This window comes from Gasterosteus aculeatus, chromosome 14 (genome assembly GCF_964276395.1).
Source record: "Gasterosteus aculeatus chromosome 14, fGasAcu3.hap1.1, whole genome shotgun sequence".
NCBI classification, from domain to species: Eukaryota; Metazoa; Chordata; class Actinopteri; order Perciformes; family Gasterosteidae; genus Gasterosteus; species Gasterosteus aculeatus.
This window is the reverse complement of record NC_135702.1, coordinates 4,702,134-4,722,899: the sequence shown is the minus strand read 5'-3', so window position 1 is coordinate 4,722,899 and position 20,766 is coordinate 4,702,134. Positions and strand designations below refer to the sequence as shown.

Below are 20,766 nucleotides of genomic sequence, written 5' to 3'. Positions count from 1 at the left end.
ATAACTAAACAGTGAGCTATTAACCACTATAGAGCAGATGAATTTGCATAGATCCTCGTAACGAGCAGGTAGTGAGTCGGAAGCACTCTACTATTTGTGGATTATCCTACAACCAATTAAAATGACATCAACACAAGTGGTCAGTGCAGATTAATGTGTGTGTTGTTCCGCTAAGTGGTAGTCTGGCCGAGAGCGTAAGTATTACTTATTAAACACACACTAAACACGCCGCAAATAAATTGTACTGCTGCTCTTTTAAACTATGGTTAAAGAACATTTAAATGAAACTTTCAGTCAAAGTGATTGCGTATACTGTGTGTTTTCACAGGATGGGTGGCGACAAACTACACTCCTTCTTTACTGTTCATTGGATTCCAGTTTGTTCCCGTGTTTTCCTTAGAAATGTCTTTTCGGCTTCACTGACTTTGCAAAATAAACCTGCCGCGATGCCGTAACAGTTGCAGGAGAATGTCGTTTCGCCGTTACAGTAAGGCGCAGCGTGATTGCTTTTGCATGTTGCTTATTGATTCTGGAGGAAGGTCATTATTTGACCCCTGGGTGTGTGTATATTTTTAGTTCCCCCAGAGGTGTTTGATCTATCCCAGACCCCCCCCCCCTTCCCATCCCAGCTGCTCCCCTGTATGTTAAAACCGTTCTGATCACCGCTGTGTGTGCAGCATGCGCAGTGAATTCGGGGGGGATGAAAGCTTTGACTCCCGTCTGGGGAGGTGATGTCATGCGTGGGTCTCAGCTTGTAAGCCGACATGTTTTCCGCACCAGGGTAAGAAAGGAGCTCCAGAGGATACATCTGGAAGTTTCAGCGAGTGTGGAACCTGAGAGGCGTCCAGTCAATGAATAAAAGGCACGGCAGGAAGGGACGAAGAAGGAACCGAGGGAGGACATAGTGGGGAGACGGATGAGGCTGTTGAGGGAGAGAGGGATGGGATGGAAATGAATGAATGGGTGGAGGAGCGTTGAAAGAGATCATTTTAACGGTGCCTTAAATATCTGCCGTGACATTTTGAGCACATGTTGATGCTCCCCAGGATGGAATAAAGTCACCTTGACACACTTACCTTCACTTTTGAAGTTGTCCAGTGAAATATCTCAAAAACCTTCTTGGATCTGCATCATTTTACAGACATTCAAGATCCCCTGAGAATGAATCAAACTGAATTTGGTGATCAGTTGACATTGACATTGATTTACGGTAACAACTTTGGGGAACTACCTTTCTATTTAACCCCGTCGTTGGGTCAAATCTTTCCAGTGCTTTGGTTTCACGACTTAACAACATCTGCCAAACATCAGGGACAAGCTTTGCAACAGCACCGGCAAGCTTTGCTTCTGACACCACAACTTATCAAAAGAAACACCAGAGCAAATGCTTGTGAAAGGATCTCCTGGCACCATTTGTGAAACGGGTCCCAGGTTGTGAACATTTAAGCGTGTTCGCTTGCTGGGTAATAACTCAGGTTAAGGATCAGCTTACAGAGCTTCTCGTGTTGCTGCAGGGCCGTTCTCTTCTTTCTAATCATGGTGAAACGTCTGATTCATTTATATTTCCCCCTCTGCGCAGACATTAGCATTACAGATCCGAAGTTTGCCCCTTGTGTTCATACGTAAACCCAACCGCGCCCACAACCGCGACCCCCTCGTGTCCTCTGCACACCCACGTACCTTTTAACTTTCAAACGACGTCCCACTCAGTGGAGCTAAAAGCCTGTCCGAAGTTAAGCTCGTGACTGATAACCAGAGGAGGAGCGCGTTCATACTGCAGCTATCCTGTTTGCTTTCTCTGCATTCAGAGGATCTGTTTTAAAAGGGTTTGTCTGGGCTCAACGTCGCAGCTGACACGCGCGCGTTACTACAACCGGTCAACGGGTTGAGTTTCACGGTTTCTTAATGGCTTTTGTTGCCTACAGGTGCTGATCTGCGTTAAGCTTTAAAGCTGATTATAGCTGCTTAGGTATGTTGCAGATGAGCAGGTGCTGGTCGGGCGTGTGTTTTTACTGAGGCTTTGAAGCTTACAGGTGCTGACACCGGGTCGCTTTTATAGCCCGTCTGATGCCTCACAGGCCAGCGGGCGCTGATCTCTGCTGCTTTCTGACCTGGCTGCATCGGAGGGAATTTGGCTACTGAGTTGGAGTTCTCGCTGCATTGTTAAATGCAGAAACGGAGTTGTTTTGGTTTGGAGAACTGCAGCAGGGTTTCATCGTGGGGTTAGTGTTGGCTGACAGCCTGCCAGGAGCAATCAGGACCACATGGAGATTGACCAAAAACAGACCCGCTCGCCGCTGTAATCTCAAGGCAGAGCTTTTTCACCCAATTTACATTCAATTTTTCTTGTTCGCAAAAGAGCCGATTCTTGTTGGGATAAACAGTGGCATACACGGACTGCATTTCATCAGCAGGTCTGCGTTTGAAATGCAGTCCTCCTCCGTGAGGCTGTGCGAACCCTCAGCGATGCTGAGCCGGAGGAATACGTCGTTACTTCTGCAAGGCAACCGCCTTAAACTTTCATTTAGAAGTCTATGAGGAACCATACAACGTGGTGGTCTCATTTAAAGTTAACTTCTAACACATTCCTATTCGCTCAATCCTCTTGTGTTGCTTCTGGTTGCAAAAAAACTCACGAGAAAAGCCTGTCAAAATTCTCCCAATTCATCAGCAGTGGAGGAAAATGTCATTTCCGTCCATCCAATAGATGTTGTATTTCAGCCTGTCCTAAAGTGGTGGACCGACTGTCTTAGGACCGCGATGCTCACCATGTGTAATAGAGCACAACGTGAACCCTCCACGCGCTGATGGACAGCTTTATATGCCAATACCTCAGAGGCTCGTGAGGCCATTTCCATCCACAAAGGGAGAAGCCCTCTTATTGGCTTTCGATGGCAGATGTTAGCTTAGCTCAAAAGTTACGTGACCTCCAGGTTGTGATTGGAGCAGAGACAGGAGACACCCCAAAGCAGCTAAATGAGATTGGTATTCACGAGAGACTGCCAGCCGACAGAGGACGTTGGTGTGTGATTTACAGCTCCGGCCGCAGCGACTCTGAACTGTACTTGAGTTCACGCTGTGATAAATGGTAAAGGCCGCTTTGGCCCAAAGCCATCTTAAATCAGCCTAATTACTTGTGTGTGTGTGTGTGTGTGTGTGCACCTGTGCATGTGAGGGGATGTCCATAATCAGGTTAATAGCAACAGGAAATGGAGCTTCTCTGAGGGACGGAGAGCAGCAGCAGAGGAAGTGAAGGGACAGAGCAGCGGGATAATATTTCCTGGCTGGGATTCCAGTGTATGACGTCGGGCTCTTCCTGCCAACCCCCCCCGTCCATCTCTCTTCACCACAGGGGAACGTTATGAGCCGAACCGTGTGCAAAATCTGTCTGAACGTGACTGGATGATGACTGGCAGAGGTGTGTTTGTTTTAAAGTCCCCTGTCTATGAGAAAGCAATGAGAGGGGACCTGAGGAGTACAGTGATTCATGCATCCAAGCCTCTTTGAGACTACGTGCGCTGAGAATGCCGTTAGTTCTGCAGGTATTTGGTTATTAACATCGGCCTTTGGCAAATATTTCGACTGTATGGTGAAAAGTTAAAGGGTCACCAAAGTTATTACAGTTCATCCGTTAGAAGGACATTGATTAAGTTTCATAGGAATAAAGTCTGAGGAAATGTCAGAGGCCCACTAAAACCATCAGGGTTCATCCTCTGGGGACCGTAAATGTCTGCACAAAATTTCAGAGCAATTCTACAAATATGTTTGGACATATGTAAGACCCACAGAGCAGCCGGTGTCCTTCAGGCTGAAAAGTCTCCAAATGACTCCATATGGTAGCTGCCTCTTGACTTTGGGTCAGAAACATTAGCTACAGAACATCATCATCAAACAAATGGCTGCTTTAAAAAATGTGTGTCTCCATGTATGCGGCCTGTGTCCTGCTTGTTCTTTTTTTAGTCCCGCTGTCCAACTACTCCTCCCTCACAAATCGAATAAATCAAACCGGAGGAATTCCCCGGCGCAGTAGACATAAAGAGTGGCACTGTAGTGCGAGCACAATGAGACATGCACGGGTTTATATGGAGCCCCTGTGATACGCGCTCGGCCGGGTGACGGACGGACGCGGACTGCGCTCGGCGCAGAGAGGACGCCATTGTCCCGCGGGTCAGACTGGACTCTGACCAGAGTGCTTCGCATTGATGTACGAAATTCCTCCGGCGTCCTCCAAAACGACGGCGATACTGTGTGCGGAATATGTTCCCACAGTCCGTCCCTCGCAGTGAAGCATCTCTGCGTCATTCTCATATTATTAGAATATATAAATATTAGGTCTTGATTTCCCGAAATGTTTATTATTTGAAGTTATTCTGTTATTTTTTTCCAATTCCAGGTTGCATCTTGGACGTTTTCTAAATATCAGTAGATAATGTTTGTTTGTGCTGACCTTGTCATTCTTAACATGGCCTTCTGGAATAAGAAAATTGAAAAAACAAGAATCGTATTTTAGGATTTTGCTGACAGTCACCGGCTCACCTTTCCTTTCCCTTCGTCCTCGCAGTGCTGCTGCCGTGTGTGCTGTCCTTCAACGTGGACCAGAAAAATGGAATGTCCTTCAAAGGCCCCCTGGAGGACATGTTTGGCTACACTGTCCAGCAGTTTGAGAACAACGAGGGGAAATGGTGAGTGTCGCCGACGTTCTTCCGGTGATTTAGATGTCGATGTCGTCGTCACTCGCTGGGAGGTTTGACTGGAACTCTTTTAGGTATTCAGCTTGCTGTCCTTTAATGGCACCTAGCCAACTGTTAACTCCATTCCTGATATCTCCATGTGGACAGAAACCTACATGTATTTGTTTTTGTTTTCTCCTGAGGGTTTTCTGGAAATTTGGTTCAAATTCGCGTTACATTTTGATGTGAACTTGGCTACTGTGTCCAGACAAAGTTGTCCAAAGGAGCAGTATCCAAATCTCTTCTGTTTGTTCTCAGGTGGTCCTCATAATTATCCTGGCAATAAAGTGTTGTTTTGGAGACGCTTTTCTGCACACCGAGTTCAATTCCATTCAAATCCTCAACATTAACAAAAGTGAAAACAGCAATCATGGTGTCAGGTATTGAAACACGGAACAGAGGGGTGAGTTTCAAATGCAGCTTTATTGTTGCAGACGTCGAGAGGAAAGTAGGTTGTAAGACACGGGGTGAATGGAGAATCTTAGCTGAAAGGCGAGGAGTCCTGCTTGCTCTGTGACGGATGAAGACGCCGATGGAGGTGGTGAACAGCTGATGATGACGCATGGAGTTTCAGGAAGCTCAGGAGGGTATCTGGGAAGACACGGAAGTGAGCTCGAAGAGTCTGTAGTCATGGAATGACGAGATCAGACAACGGGTGAGTGATGCATGTTGGGTTATAAAGGAGTGCTGGTGATTAGGCTCAGGTGAAGGTGATTAGTAGTCAGGTGACCGGGTGATTGAATGAGAGGGAGGAGAATGGAATTGAGTGGGAGGCGATGTTGAACGGGATGAGGGTGGAATCCTGACAGTACCCCCTCCTCCCGAGGCGGCTCTTGACGCCTGCGAAGGATGTTGTCGGCGACGAGGTCTACCCCGACCTCTGGGTGCAGGACGATCCGGATGTTCCTCGTGAAACAGAGAGAGGAGCGTCGGATCTAGGACGTCATCACGAAGTACCCAGCATCGTTCCTCAGGTCCGTAATCCTCCCAGTCGATGAGGTACTCCAGTCGGGGACCTCGCCGCCGAGAGTCCAAGATGGTCCGGATCCCATAGATGGGTTCATCCTCCACAGGCACCGGAGGAGGAGGTACATCCACCGAGGGGTCATCTGAGGGACAAGGGGAGACCGGTTCAATGAAGGGTTTTAACAGCGAAACATGAAATGAGGGAGATATACGATACTGTCGGGGTAGCTTGAGTCTGTAGGTGACTTCGTTCAACTGCCTCTCGATGGGGAATGGTCCAATGAACCGAGGATTCAGCTTACGACAGGGCAGTCTGAGTCGAATATTTCTAGTAGAGAGCCAAACCTTCTGTCCTGGTTGATAAATAGGAGTTTTTAGTCTTCGACGGTCAGCTTGTGTTTTGTGCCTTCTGACTGCCTGTTGGAGTTGAACGTGAGCCGAGTCCCATACCCCCTCGCTCTGATGGAACCAGAAGTCGACAGCTGGAACCTCCGAGGGCTCACCCGACCAGGGGAAGAGAGGTGGCTGGTATCCTAGTATGCATTGAAATGGGGTGAGCCCGGTGGTGGACTGTCGCAGGGAATTTTGGGCATATTCCGCCCAGGGGAGGTATTGGTTCCAGCTGTCCTGGTACTGGTGGCAGTAGGTCCGCAGATATCGACCAATCTCTTGGATCTTGCGTTCAGTTTGGCCATTAGTCTGTGGATGGTATCCTGATGAAAGGCTGACAGTTACCCCGAGGAGCCGGAAGAAGGCACGCCAGACTCTGGAGATGAACTGGGGTCCCCTGTCCGAGACTATGTCTTCTGGAATTCCGAAGTTCCGGAAGACATTATGGAAGAGGGCTTCTGCGGTCACGAGTGCAGTAGGGAGGCCAGCTAGCGGGATTAACTTGCAGCCCTTTGAGAAACGATCCACCACTACTAGTACACACGTGAAACCATCAGAAGGAGGAAGGTCGGTCATGAAGTCGATTCCGATGTGGGACCATGGACGACGCGGAATCGGTAGAGGCAATAATTTTCCCTCAGGCAGTCTCCTCGGGGTATTGACGATGGCACAGACTGAACATCCTTTGACGAACCTTGCGACGTCCTCCGAGATGGTGGGCCACCAGTACCGTTGACGGAGGAGTGAGAGGGTCCGCTTGCTACCCGGATGTCCAGTGCCCGGAACAGAGTGGGCCGAGTCCAGAAGGGGGGTTCTCAGGTGTTCAGGGACGAATTTGCTCCCGTCTGGCCCTCCCGGCGGAGCAGGATGGAGAAGGTTTTCCTGATTGATCTGGTCGTCAAGGTCCCAGATGATCGGACTAATGAAGAGAGCTGGAGGGAGGATAGGAACCGGTTCGGCCTCGTCCGAGGAAGCATGATGGATTCGGGAGAGGGCATCTGCCCTGCAATTCTTACTTCCAGGGCGATATGATACCATGAAGTCGAAGCGGGTGAAGAAGAGAGCCCAGCGGGCTTGTCTTGGATTCAGTCTTTTAGTTTCACGAAGGTATTCAAGGTTTCTGTGGTCAGTAATTACCTCAAACTGGTGATTAGCCCCCTCCAGCCAGTGTCTCCATTCCTCAAGGGCTAGCTTGATGGCGAGTAGCTCACGGTTTCCAATATCATAATTCTGCTCCGCCGGGGCAAGTTTCCTGGAGAAGAAGGCGCATGGATGGAGTATGGGGGGTTCGCCCTGCCGCTGAGACAGTACTGCTCCTACACCAGTAGATGAAGCATCAACTTCCACGATGAACGGAAGTTCTGGGTTGGGATGAGCTAAAACAGGTGCAGAGGAGAAAGAGTCCTTTAGTTGTTGGAATGCTTCCATGGCTGCGGGTGTCAAGGACAGGGACTTGGGCCGGCCCTTCAGAGCAGATGTGAGGGGAGAGCTGAGGTGACTGTAGTTTTGGATGAAACGTCTGTAGAAATTTGCAAATCCTAGGAAGCGCTGGAGTTCTTTAATGGTGGCTGGCATGGGCCAGTCCTGAATGGCGTCTACCTTCCTCGGGTCCATTTGGATTCCCTCTTGGCTGATGATGTATCCCAGGAACTGGACGGTTGAAGTGTGGAACTCGCACTTCTCCAATTTGAGGTATAGTTGGTGTTCTCGTAGCTTTCGTAGTACTTGAAGGACATGATTATGATGCTCAGATCTGGAAGAGGAATAGATTAGTATGTCGTCGATGTACACAATGACAAACCGGTTGAGGAAGGGCCGGAGAACTTCGTTCATGTAGCTCTGGAAGACAGCAGGAGCGTTGGATAAGCCGAACGGCATTACCTGATACTCGTAGTGGCCTGAGGGGGTCACGAAGGCAGTCTTCCATTCATCGCCATGACGGATTCGTATCAGATTGTAGGCACTTCTCAAGTCTAGCTTGGAAAAGAGGCGGGCGCCACGTAGCTGTTCCAGAGCGGCAGGGACCAGAGGAAGGGGATAGCGGAATTTGATGGTTTGTGAATTCAGGTGACGATAGTCAATGCAGGGCCGCAAGCCCCCGTCCTTCTTAGCCACGAAGAAAAAGCTTGAGGCGGCCGGGGAGATGGATGGACGTATGAACTCTTGCTGTAATGCCTCTGCCACATACTCCTCCATGGCCCTTTGTTCCGGGATGGACAAAGGATATATTCGGCCCTTAGGAAGTGTAGCTCCGGGTAGCAGGTCAATTGCACAGTCCCCTGGCCGATGAGGTGGTAACTTGGTTGCCAGTGCTTTACTGAAGACGTCCTGGAACGTCCGGTACTCCACTGGAATTTCACATTGGACGTGGGTCTGGGAGCTGGTTTCAACTGCAGATAACACAGGAACCGCGGCCTCGGAGTCGTCTGGCGAGGAAGAGGAAGAAGGGATTTTCTTAACAGACTTCAAACAGGAGTGGTGACAGTCATTACCCCATCGGAGGATTTCGCCGGTCTTCCAGCAGAGTACGGGTTGATGTTGGATCAACCAGGGTCGTCCCAGGATGAGTTCAGCGGTAGACTCCTCCAGCACCATAAAGGAAATTTTCTCGGAATGCAGACATCCTATTTGAAGAGTGATTACGGGGGAGCAGTAACGGATACGACCTCGGCCTAGCGGTTTGCCTTGGATGGTGTTAATAGAGAGATCGTGATCTAGTCGTTTTCTGCTGAGATTCATCTTCTGAAGGCAGGTGAAGGAGATGAAGTTCCCCGCGGAGCCTGAATCGATGAGGGCTTGCGCTGGAAAACACAGTTTATGGGTTAGGAGATGTACTCGTGTTTTCACTAGATGTTCTACTGGAGGGGCTACAGTAATTGAACTCACTGCTAGGCGCGGAGGTCGAACGGGGCAGTTGCTGAGCATATGCTGGTCAGAAGCACAGTATAGACATAGATGTTGTTGCATTCGTCGCAGGCGCTCAGAAGGGGAGAGATGAGAGGCGTCGACTTCCATAGGAATAGGAGCCGGAGGAGAGGCCGGGGAGGAGTCTGTTGCCGGCAGCGGGGAAGGTCTCATGTGTGTGGGCCGATCGCAAGCAGTGAGTAGTTGTGCAACTCGAATGGTTTTCTGGATGAGATTTTCGATGCCCATGACATCATCATACACCACAATCAGCTGACGAACCGTCGGGTTTAACCCCTGGCGGAATGCGGTGATTAACGCGGGCTCGTTCCATCCACTAGCTGCGGCGAGGGTGCGGAAGCGAAGAGCGTAGGCGTTCACGGAAGAATTCCCTTGTTGAAGTTGGAACAATTGATCGTGAACAGATAATGAAGCCACTGTTTGGCCAAACACCTCTTTAAAGTGACGGAGAAAATCAGGGAGAGATTTAATTACCGGAGAATCGGATTGCCACAAGGCTTGAGCCCATTGAAGAGCGGGGCCGGACAACAGTGATATGAGGAAGGCCACCCGAGCAGGATCGCCACTGAATTGATGTTCATTCATGGTGAAGTATAGAGATGTTTGTAAGAGAAACCCACTGCAATCCTCCGCCTCACCGGAGTAGGGCGCGGGCCGGGCCATGGGACTCGAAGAGGCAGAGAACAAAGCTGCGGGTGTACGCGGGAGGGACTCCGCTGCCAGAGGAGCTGAAGCCGGGGGAATTGGTAGCGGTGGATCCTCTCGTGCATCCGTAGAGCGTTGCATATTGCGGTCTGATCTTCTGTCAGGTATTGAAACACGGAACAGAGGGGTGAGTTTCAAATGCAGCTTTATTGTTGCAGACGTCGAGAGGAAAGTAGGTTGTAAGACACGGGGTGAATGGAGAATCTTAGCTGAAAGGCGAGGAGTCCTGCTTGCTCTGTGACGGATGAAGACGCCGATGGAGGTGGTGAACAGCTGATGATGACGCATGGAGTTTCAGGAAGCTCAGGAGGGTATCTGGGAAGACACGGAAGTGAGCTCGAAGAGTCTGTAGTCATGGAATGACGAGATCAGACAACGGGTGAGTGATGCATGTTGGGTTATAAAGGAGTGCTGGTGATTAGGCTCAGGTGAAGGTGATTAGTAGTCAGGTGACCGGGTGATTGAATGAGAGGGAGGAGAATGGAATTGAGTGGGAGGCGATGTTGAACGGGATGAGGGTGGAATCCTGACACATGGACTTGTAAAACCAAGTGAAGGAGAGCGGACCAGCTGCTGCTGTAATGAGGCCTCCTGCCTTTACTGCTCTACCTGTTAACCCTAAACTCCACATACTGAGCCTGTAAATACACCGAAACCAAGTATCCGTGGCTCCTTGCTAAAACTGTCTGGGAGCACATGTTTTTAAAAACCATGTTAAAAAGCTATCAGAGTTTGTGTTATCGGCTCCGTGTCTACGTCCCTCCCCTCTGGTCACTCCTGTCTTTATCTCCCAGCTTGCTTCTCTCCAACCTGTTGCAACACCACTGCTTGTTCTGTCCCACATGGCGGCACCAGGCTGCTCTTCTTGCCGTAATGATTTTATCCAGCTCGTACGCGTTCAGTTGCAATAATTCTCTCACCGCTAATCAGCAGAGCCAGCTGTGTGCACTGTTTTGTTCCCGTTCGGAGCAAAGTGTTGCCCGAAGAGGTCCGAACGATAAGGACCCGGTTGAGGAAGTTAAACCCTGAGAGAAAAATGTGGTGAAAGTGGTCAGAGAGCTGAGGAGGGGGGGGGGGGGGGGGGAATAGACAAAAAAAAACGAGAACAGAGAGATAAATGATGGAGGAGGTTTGAAAGAAACGAGGAGAAGGGGCAGTAAAACTGGAGACCTCATGTATCCGCCGGTTAGTCCGCGTGAAGGGATGTAACACGCAGGTTAACGCAGCTGATCGGATGCAGATGTCTGGTCCAGACCCCCCACCCTTAAGCTCTTCAGGGGCCCTCAGACCCTCAACTGCACCAGGAAGAATGACATGTGGAGGAGACGGTTCAGGGGGACACTGAAGGTTCTACAAGAACCTTTCCCACAAGACTTCTGATCTGAAAAGTCAACCAGTCCATAAAATATATTTTGATATTCTTCAGTTTGGAACAAAGAGTCCTTGCGATATTATTTAGCTTTGGACGTCATCCCGTAGATTGCTTCTCATAAACAGATAATTCATGTTGGTGAAAGCTGACTGTGGGCCGAACTGAGTGTCGCCTTGGATGACCAAAGCCCATTAGAGTCCAGGAATGTTAATAGGCCAGAGGATTCAGAGGAAGGCAGATGACCGACTGGGTTTAGTTTACTGGCGCTGGGACACGATATGTTGGGAAACTCGAACACACCGACATGGACGCGTAACACGTGCACGTGTGCAGCTCTGCACGGCGAACACACGTGTCCAGTAAAGAGCTGATACGTGCAGGTCGGCTCTCTGGAACAATCTGCAAACATCTGCAATATTTCATGCGTCCGCGTGTAATGAGGTGATAATAATGGGTTTCCTTTTAATGAGCTTTGTCAATATTATTTTGGTTACCTAGCGTAGTTTCGGGGGCAATAATATGAGAGCCGCAGATTCGTAAGCCAATTATAATAACCTACAACAGCTTTATCGGCCGATCTGAAGCTGCTGTTTATGTTTTGGTATAATTAAGGCAAATCTAATGTCACCACCTCCCAGCCCCTAATATCTGCACTAATATTGGAATGGTGCTTGTTATCACAATCGTTAAACAGTGATGCCGGTGTGTGTGATGGTTGGCAGGATTTCTAACCAGCCAATTCTGTTCTTTATTTATTCAGGGTCCTGATTGGATCGCCGCTGTCGGGCCAGCCGGCCAAACGGACAGGAGACGTCTACAAGTGTCCCGTGGGACGGGGGAACAACACCTGTGTCAAACTGGAGCTGCCTAGTAAGAATACTTGGTCACGGGATCGATTTTAAAAAATGTAAAATTTTTGATTCTCAAACCGACACTACGCGGGTTACAAAAGCATTTGCTGCTTTTCTCAGTTTTGTGGATATATTTGTTTAAGTTTTCTTCATATCTGATGGGCTCTAGCGGGAAGGAAGCGAAGTGAGACCCATCTGAACAGGAAGACAGTAAATAAACAAGCTTTGAATGCCTCATCCTTCCAATTACATCTTAATTAAACAGTAAAGACAACTCAGCTCCCGGTCAGCAGACTGTGTGTCCACACTGGAAGATCCGCTCACTAACTCGCCACTCGGCATTTAATACTTTTCAACATCGCCGCTCTAAAGCGACCAAAGTTACAGTTCTCCTGCTGTTGGGAAACGATTGGCTGCAAATGCTGATCATTCACAATCAGGACTGGAAATAATACTCCTCCTCTCACCGGAGCAGAGAGCAGTGTTTGTTTGTTTTTTCATCTTGGATGAGTTACGAAACCCTAAATCTCACAAACCCAACTTGAGTCTGGAAATCATCCACTGGCAATCGATCCCGGCAAGTGGAGCCAGACAGCTGAGGGAACAGCTGGGCGTGGATCACATGACGACGACAGCGACAGGGCTGCGTTTCGATCGGAAGCGAATCTGACATAGTTTTAAACCCTGGACCAGGACGCGGCTCGTCCTTCACTTCGTCATTTTGGTGACGAGTCTGCAGGAGAGAGACGTGCCAAACCATAATGAAAGTTAAATTTGTGCGGTTGTTACGTGGTGGTTCTTAATCACCGCTCGGTCCGAGCAATTACATGTAAGGTTGTTTAAGCCAAGGCAATTTTCTGTGAGGAAATACTGACAAAAGGCTCCCAGCATCCACGATGTGCAGGAGTGTGTTTACATTACATTACAGTTTGGAACATCGAACGCAAATGAAAAGCAAAGCAAACTTAGGCCGCAGTCGTTCAGCAGTTATTCCTGGGTGGATTTGTTGATGAACTGATTTTACAGATCTTAAGGCATGAACTGTGTCTGTAACTAGAGTACAATGATGAAATGTTAATGCCAAGTGTAAAAAGTTATCATAATTTAAATGCTGCAGGTTTGCTTTGGAATTTCCTTCAGAAATCAATTAAGCCAATTTTTTCTTATAATGATATATCGTTCATTGTAATGTATCAGTTAAGTACCTAAACATTGTACTGGGTCACTTATTTCACTATATCACTATATTTCAGCCGAAGCAAACCAACAGCATTAGCTTTTTCGGATTTTCTGGATGTCGTCGCAGACCAAGAAGGATTGTGTAATGAGTCTGATTCGTTCTGATTGCTATCTGGGGTTCACAGTTCACTGAGGACAAAGCGTGTATTCTCCCCCGCAGATCCACAAAGCTGCTTTCAGTCCCACGAGGAAGAATCATGAGGTGCTGGATCTCGGTCCAGATCACTCAATTTATCAGATAAGAACCAAGGAAAGAGCACTTAATGCAACAAACTGTCTTTGAAGTGTACTGTGTGTGCAGACAACTGTTAACCGTGCATCAAAAAATATATATATTTTAATTGTGGGTTCTCCTCTTCAGTGTTTTCATGCATGAAGACAGGAAATAGGGGGGGGGGGGCTTTAAGCAAGAATCTGTATTCACACAGAGATGAAGAATAGGGCCAGCCTAAAGCCATTAAAGGCCCATCACGTCACACTAACTACTAGCAGCTCCGCTCATGTCAGTTCACAGGGGAGCACATTCCTGCCTCCTAATGAGAATCACAAATGGTTAAATATCAAAATTCCTCCCCATGGGGATTTGTAAAGAGCTCAATTCGCAATTGAAACGGCGTGTGAAAGGAGCTCGTCAGAGTAAGTGGAAAGAAAAGCAGATCCAAAACATTCCCAAATTGGGAGGGTTTGTCATAACGTGCTAATTTTAGCCACATGTTGTGATTGCTTAATGATACAAATCTGCCATTTCTTCTTCCCTGCAACGGGGGGTGTTTATCAACAAAACGTGTTGGTTTGCGCTCCGCGTCCTCTCTTAGGCTCCATAAGCTAAACACTGAGGTAAACTAAGGCTACGTGCTATATTTAACCACACGTCAGTGGTTGTTGCATCTTTGTGTTGTAGCAGGAAGTAAGGAACAGGGGGCAAGCGGCCCTCTCCCTATGGGAAAATACAGGAGGGGAATTTGTACAGCTGTTCTCCGCCTGTGCTGCTCTCTCGGTTTGTCTCACTCTGTTTACTCGTCCATATTTTCTTCTCTTAGAAAACACAACGGTTCCCAACTTACACGAAGTCAAGGAGAACATGACCATGGGAACCACGCTGGTGACCAATCCCAACGGAGGATTTCTGGTAAGGGGGAAGCTGCTCTTTGTACGTGATGGACGTGCTTTGCGGTACATTTTCCATACTGGACTCAAAATTAGGACTGAACTTTGCATATTGTCTGCGAGAAACTGTGCAGCAAGTATGTGTTCCCTGGACCTTTGGTCTCTATGGAAACAGTGGACTTGACCCTCCCATGTCTCAGTGAAACCGGGTCCTGGGAATGTAACACTGTGGATCATATTTGTGGTTGAGTGAGCAGAAGGTGGCAACCACCGTTCCATTTTCATGGTTATGTGAACCTCAGTAAATGATTTTAGTGTGTAAAAATGATAGACTGATGGCCGGTAGATCCTGCAACGGTAACTGAACCTCTAACCGTCTTTTAAGACTTAAAGTGTAACTTCAAGGAATAACTGTTGCCTAAATGTATTGATTCAACACCCAACACAGCTCATCTAATACATTTAATTTAATTAATTTGATTTGAATCACGTCAAAAGTCACATGTGAACAACAACACGCATTTTATGTATTTTAAGACTCAATTTCTTTGAGACGACGTTCTCATCAGCCTCAGTTCTTCTGTTAATTGTTAATCAGCCATCGTTAGCACCGTAGCGTTGGCTAATTAGCATCGGGATGTTAGCGTTTTGCTCAGCAAAGCCGCGCAGAGCAGCTAGCATAGCTAGCAGCTAGCATAGCTGGAGTCTCTCAGTCTCGTAGCCCTCCCAATGGCAGGAGAGCGCTGAAGCTGTGGAGCATCCAGGGAAATCCAAGGAAATGAGGCTGGATTGATAGATAGTTATCTACTTTCCCCATTTCCCCTTTATTTCTTTATTTTTCTCTGGAGAAGTACAGTCTGAAGGGATCTCTGCTGGTTTTTAAAAAGTCTCTTTGTAATCCCCAGTTTGAGTAATTCTTTCCTCTTAGTTTCTGTCCTCGGTAACCCCCGAACCTCCTCTCACCAGCCCTGGTGGAAAGCTCACCAGTCACAGCCTATTTCCTCAAGCACTGAGTGTGTGTGTGTGTGTGTGTTCTGTCTCCACAGGCCTGCGGTCCTCAGTACGGCTACATGTGCGGGCAGCAGCAGTACATCTCAGGGGTTTGTGCGAATGTCAGCGAATCCTTCCAGATCCTCAACTCCGTGGCACCGGCCGTGCAAGGTACGCCCGTGGGCCGCGGCGGCCCCGGCTCAGATTGCCCCCGTCGGGGATGGGAGATTGCGATCTGCTCCTCGCAGTAGAACCGCCCAAGACCCCCGACATCAACCTCAGCCCTTCTCGGCGAAGAGGGAGATAAGAGCATTCCTCTTAATGTAAACTTGTCTGCGACCCCCATCGCTCCGAGACCCGGCCCGGCCCCGGCCCAACCCCGGCCCGCCCACTCTGCTGCGTTCAATGCCCAAGTTAGGAGACAGTTTAATGCGCCTGCACACTGTTTCCCAGGAAGGAAACAGTGTGAGAGCCAGAGAGTAAACATTCTGCCGTCATTGATTCTTTCAGTATTTCACTGCCATTCAAGTTGCAGAAACAAAGACATGCACGGGCCGATCATTAACACGTCCTTAAGTGGTTTAATGAGGACTGGATTAAAGTGAATGTAAGAACTATTAGAGATTGTGCGCGGCCTTCGGGGGCTTCTTTGCCCTCACAAGAGGCCTCCTAACTGCACTTTTTAGCCCTCTGCATGGAGGTGAATGAATGGCGAGGTTTGCCTCATTCAGCACAATTACTGCGGTACCTGCCCATTGGATTAATAGTAAGGAAAATAAAAGTTATGCACTGTGAAAGACACAATGCATTATTATCCTCATCCTCTAAGTGGTACCTCATGTGGATGAGTGAGCTCGAGGGGTTGAACTATTCATTTAAAATGATGTTGTAATTGAGTCTATTTCGTTCCTGCGACCCCTTCAGTTTAACTTGTGACCCCTTGTGGGGGCCCCGACCCCCAAGTGTCAGGCAGGAAGGAGGAGGACTCGGACGCAGAGGGTTCAGCTGATATTGCTTTTTATTAATAACAAGAAAAAACTGAAAATCTCTCTTAACGAGGAAACAAAGGTCGCGATCAAAGTTCAAAAGGAAAAAACTCAAAATCTCTCTTAATGAGGAAAAAGGTTGAGATCAAAATTCAAAAGGCAAAAACTCAAAATCTCTCTTAAACGAGGAAATGTAACAGGGATCAAAAGGACGTGACAAACGTTATCGGACTTGACTTGACTCGTGACGTGAGGGCTGGTGTGCAGGGCAAAACAACAAGACACACTGGCACAGGACAAGGGGCGACGCAGACTATAAGTACCCATGAGGGAGTTGTGGGAACAGGTGGACACAATCAGGAATCAGGGGAGACAATCAGACTGGTGACACATGAAGAAGGGCAAGGGACCTGAAACGAGAGGGAGTTAGTTTCCAAAATAAAACAGGAAGTCAAAAAACAACTGGAGACAGGACAAAAACGCAACTTGACATACAGGTGTGACACCAAGTTGGGAAGCACCGCTGGACATTATTACATTTTGATTTGCAGCCACTGTTGCGTGTCTGCTGTGGGCACAAACAGGACGGGGACTGGATATCTGTCTTTGGAGTGAGATCAGTAATTCTTGGGAAACAGGAAGTCCATCTTTGGAAAAGTTTACAGATAAAACATTTAATGTGTATAAAATGAAAGCAATCCCCTGTAGCTGCATGCAGAGAAATAAAAAAAGCACATACATACATTTGAATCAACGATACTTTGTGGATTTGTTCCAGAGTGTGCGAAAGAACTGGACATTGTGATCGTTCTGGATGGATCCAACAGCATCTACCCGTGGAGCAGCATCATCGACTTTCTGCGGCGTTTCATCGAGAACATTCAGATCGGACCTAAACTCTCACAGGTCGGCCCCGTGAATATATGACTTAAATAGAATAATAATGCATGATGTCGGACCGCTTTTGTTCTGACTCAAACATAAATGGGTAAAGGATAAATAGACGTGGAAAAGAGGATGAATGAAGGAATAAACTGTTTGCCGCCAACTATATTTTCATCATGTTCTTTGAGGTTATTTCAGCCTTGGCCTTGGTTAGTCATACACTGAGTGTCTTTCTGTCCACTTGTCCTGGACGGCTCCTCGACTGGGTGGTTGTTTTTGTATTACGGTCGCGTTGATCCGGTCTGGAGCTTCTGGAGTTTTCCAGAGAGGGAAACACTGGAAAGTCTCGCAAGTCACATCTTCCGCGGCCTGCTGAAGTCCTCTGCCTGCTATATAAAGAACATTGTCATATCAACCCGGACCAGACCCGACCACATCCTCAGCAGACTGCCTGGCAGGGCAGGGAGAGAAGGCGAGAAAAGGCAAAAGATGTTCTAACGTGGAGCGCTGTGTGTGTTTCTCAGGTGGGGATTGTGTCCTATGGCTTGAATGTGACTCACCGGGTCAACCTGAGCCAGTTCGACAACACCCGAGATCTGCTGAACTTTGTAGAAGAACTTCCTCAGCAGACCGGCTACAAGACCATGACATTCCTGGGCATCGATACTGCCAGGTATTCGCCGCACTCCCCCCGCCCTCCTCGTTTGGGACAGCCCGGCGACGCAGTGCCACGGTTCTCCGTTACGTCAACGCGGTTTATTTGGCATTCGAGCGGGACCAATTCAGTGGGCTCGGGGATGGACTCAGACAGCTTCTGCCCTTTTTGGTCCAAACACACCACTCGCAGTGCCACCATTGGACAGATTTCTCTCTAAAAGCTCAAATGTTACCCAACGGTGGTGGTTGAGGTGCATTGTGGGTAATATAAGTGCCTTTTTTTTTTTTGAAAAGGTCCCGTTTCAGCAGATGCTTCAGACGTTTGGTTCTTTTGACTGAACTTTTACTGTTGATGTCGCATCCGTCAGGAAAGAGGCCTTCCTGCCGGAGCGCGGTGCTCGTCCCGGGGTGAAGAAAGTCATGGTGATTGTGACTGACGGGGAGTCACATGACAGTCACAATCTGAAGAAGGTCATCAAAGAGTGTGAGGAAGATGACATCGAGAGGTTTGGCATTGCTGTGGGTACAAACTCCTGCTGTGAATGTGTTTTCCGTTGGTGTCTCCTGGCAAAGTGTACTCAACCGTTGTTAGGGAGCATTGAGGTGGTTTGTTGTCGTCTCCAGGTTTTAGGAGACTACAATCGTCAGAATAAAGGCTCAGAAGAAGTGCAGAAGTTTATTAAGGAGATCGCATCCATCTCCAGTGAGCCGTTGCACGACCACTTCTTCAACGTGTCGGACGAGGTGGCGCTGTTGACCATCGTGGATGCTTTGGGAAGCAAGATTTTTGCTTTGGAAGGTAAATGTCCCTGCACACCCACACCCACACACACACACACACACACACGGCACAAACCAGTTTAAACAAGGGAAACAACTGGTCTGCTTGTGTGTCACTTTTTCACCCTCAGCGACAACTGGCAATTTCACCTCTTCCTTTGAGATGGAGATGTCCCAAGCTGGCTTCAGTGCACACACTTCCAAAGTAAGTCTTAAGTATTTATGTCGGACGAAAATACAAACCAAAACCAAACCCCAGCGACAGACAAGTGCGTCGTATCTCTTAGATCAAACCGTCCGTCGCCGTTTAGTTTTTTGTCTATCTTTCGTGCTCGTGGGGGGAAAGGAAACGTGTTGCTCAACTAATGAACCCGTCTAGACGCAAAAAGGCCCCGGTGTCATCTCCAGAGCATCTCGGACCCCCGGGGTGATTGAAGCGGTCAGACACAGGCCGCCCCTGTCCTCGCCCCGCCGCAGACTACTCGCCCGACGGCGTCAGATTGCGTGAGAGAGAGAGAGCGAGCGTATGTGCGACGCAGTCGGATGGAGGTGGAGGGGGGGGGGGGGGGGTTTGGGCGAACACGAGGTGCGTCAGCGGGCGAGAGGCGGCCGCGGGAAGCTGAATTAGATCCTTGTCGCTAATCTTAGAACAGCACGCTCGCTTTTGCCCCGTCACATTGTAGTCCCTGCAATCTATTTAAAAAAAACAGACTCTTCCTGCTCCTGACTCACTCGTGTGCGCTCGCTGAGCGGCTCCTTCGAGTTGAAACCAGACCGAGTCATACGTAATAGTGCGTGTAATGTCCTCTGTGACCCCCTCCCTTCCCTTTTAATTAACTCTGTGTCCGGTAGATAGGGAAGGTCGAAAAGATGGATTTATTCATTTTGCTTTCGGTTTTATGTTTAGTTTTACTGCGTTGCATATTATTCACGTTAGTTGCCTGTCTTTATGTTTTCAAGAAGTTGCAACGTTCCTTTTCTTTTCTCCTGTTTGACTGATGAGTTGAAATGAAAATGAAATAACGATCTCACAGTATCACAGAGATTGTTTTTTATCCACATTATTGCACGTTGAATTTAGAATGATACCGTATATGAGAGAAATACAGAAACATCTGACAAACTGGAACAGGACGGCCTGTTACTGGGAGCAGTGGGAGCCTATGACTGGAACGGGACAGTGATCATGCACACTGCTGGAGGAACCATTGTTCCGGGGAAGACCGCGTTCTACGACCCGGAGACTGAGGCCGGGTACGAAGGCCTCTCTGGGTACCTCGGTGAGTTCACTCTTCAATGCACAAAGACATATTCTCTCAATGCTGCGAAGTAGTGTTTCTTCTTCCCGTGTGTTTCTGGAATAAATATTAAAATATACACCCGTTAATTAGCTAAATACAACAATACCGTTTTTAAATGTCCAAAAACAACTATATTGTGTTACACAGAGACAGAGAGATCTTTCTGGAGATCAATTAAATTTTTACAGCTGCAAAATGAACATTTTATTTATGTAGCACTTTTAAAGGCCAACGGCCAGCCAAAGTGCTTTACAATAGTAAAGCATAGCATAAAATAGTTTCTGTTACACGGTGCAGTAAGATATGTAATTAAGATTCGTAACTCCGGCAGCAGATGCAGTCCATCTCCATGTCACACAACTAATAAATGCATGCTTTTCTCTCCTTCTAATCTCGTGCCTTACTGCCTTTTACGGCTCTAAGAGCAACGCCGGCCTCTTGATATCACGTTATTTAATCAACATGTCATAAGAAAGAACACTGGCGGCGGCCGGCTCGCGTACTGTAAACTCAGCACAGAGTTGAATACAGTGCGTTGACGTGTGCGCGCGTGTCTCTGCAGGCTACAATGTCCAGTCAGCATCCACGCAGGACGGAGTGCTGTACATCTCCGGTGCGCCGCGGTACAACCACACGGGCCGGGTGGTCGTCTACCGCCTGGATGCAGAGAACCACGTCGTCGTCTCACAGATACTGAAAGGACAACAGGTGGGTCTTTTTCAGTTTGGTGCCTGAGGAGGCTTTCTGTGCAGAGAAGACATCTTTATTCACTTCTGCCTCATGTCTGATTAGACGTTATTAATCCCAAAGGAATGAACGTAGTAGCATGGAGAGGCTTAGAGGAAGGGCGTTCTTTGGTGGCCCTGAGGTTTTCTGTAATGT

At 48.2% G+C, this 20,766-nt stretch overlaps 1 protein-coding gene across 1 annotated transcript in view; it reads left to right on the top strand.

Moving 5' to 3' along the window:
• itga1 (integrin, alpha 1) overlaps nucleotides 1–20,766 on the top strand; it is a 34,235-nt gene that overhangs the window by 5,675 nt on the left and 7,794 nt on the right. Inside the window, exons 2-12 of the mRNA XM_040197929.2 lie at nucleotides 4,562–4,682; nucleotides 11,849–11,958; nucleotides 14,219–14,307; nucleotides 15,332–15,446; nucleotides 17,040–17,167; nucleotides 17,671–17,819; nucleotides 18,172–18,322; nucleotides 18,428–18,602; nucleotides 18,715–18,788; nucleotides 19,716–19,863; nucleotides 20,447–20,592. Of these exons, the coding sequence (XP_040053863.2) occupies nucleotides 4,562–4,682; nucleotides 11,849–11,958; nucleotides 14,219–14,307; nucleotides 15,332–15,446; nucleotides 17,040–17,167; nucleotides 17,671–17,819; nucleotides 18,172–18,322; nucleotides 18,428–18,602; nucleotides 18,715–18,788; nucleotides 19,716–19,863; nucleotides 20,447–20,592 (1,406 nt within the window). The remainder of the gene's footprint in view (nucleotides 1–4,561; nucleotides 4,683–11,848; nucleotides 11,959–14,218; nucleotides 14,308–15,331; nucleotides 15,447–17,039; nucleotides 17,168–17,670; nucleotides 17,820–18,171; nucleotides 18,323–18,427; nucleotides 18,603–18,714; nucleotides 18,789–19,715; nucleotides 19,864–20,446; nucleotides 20,593–20,766) is intronic.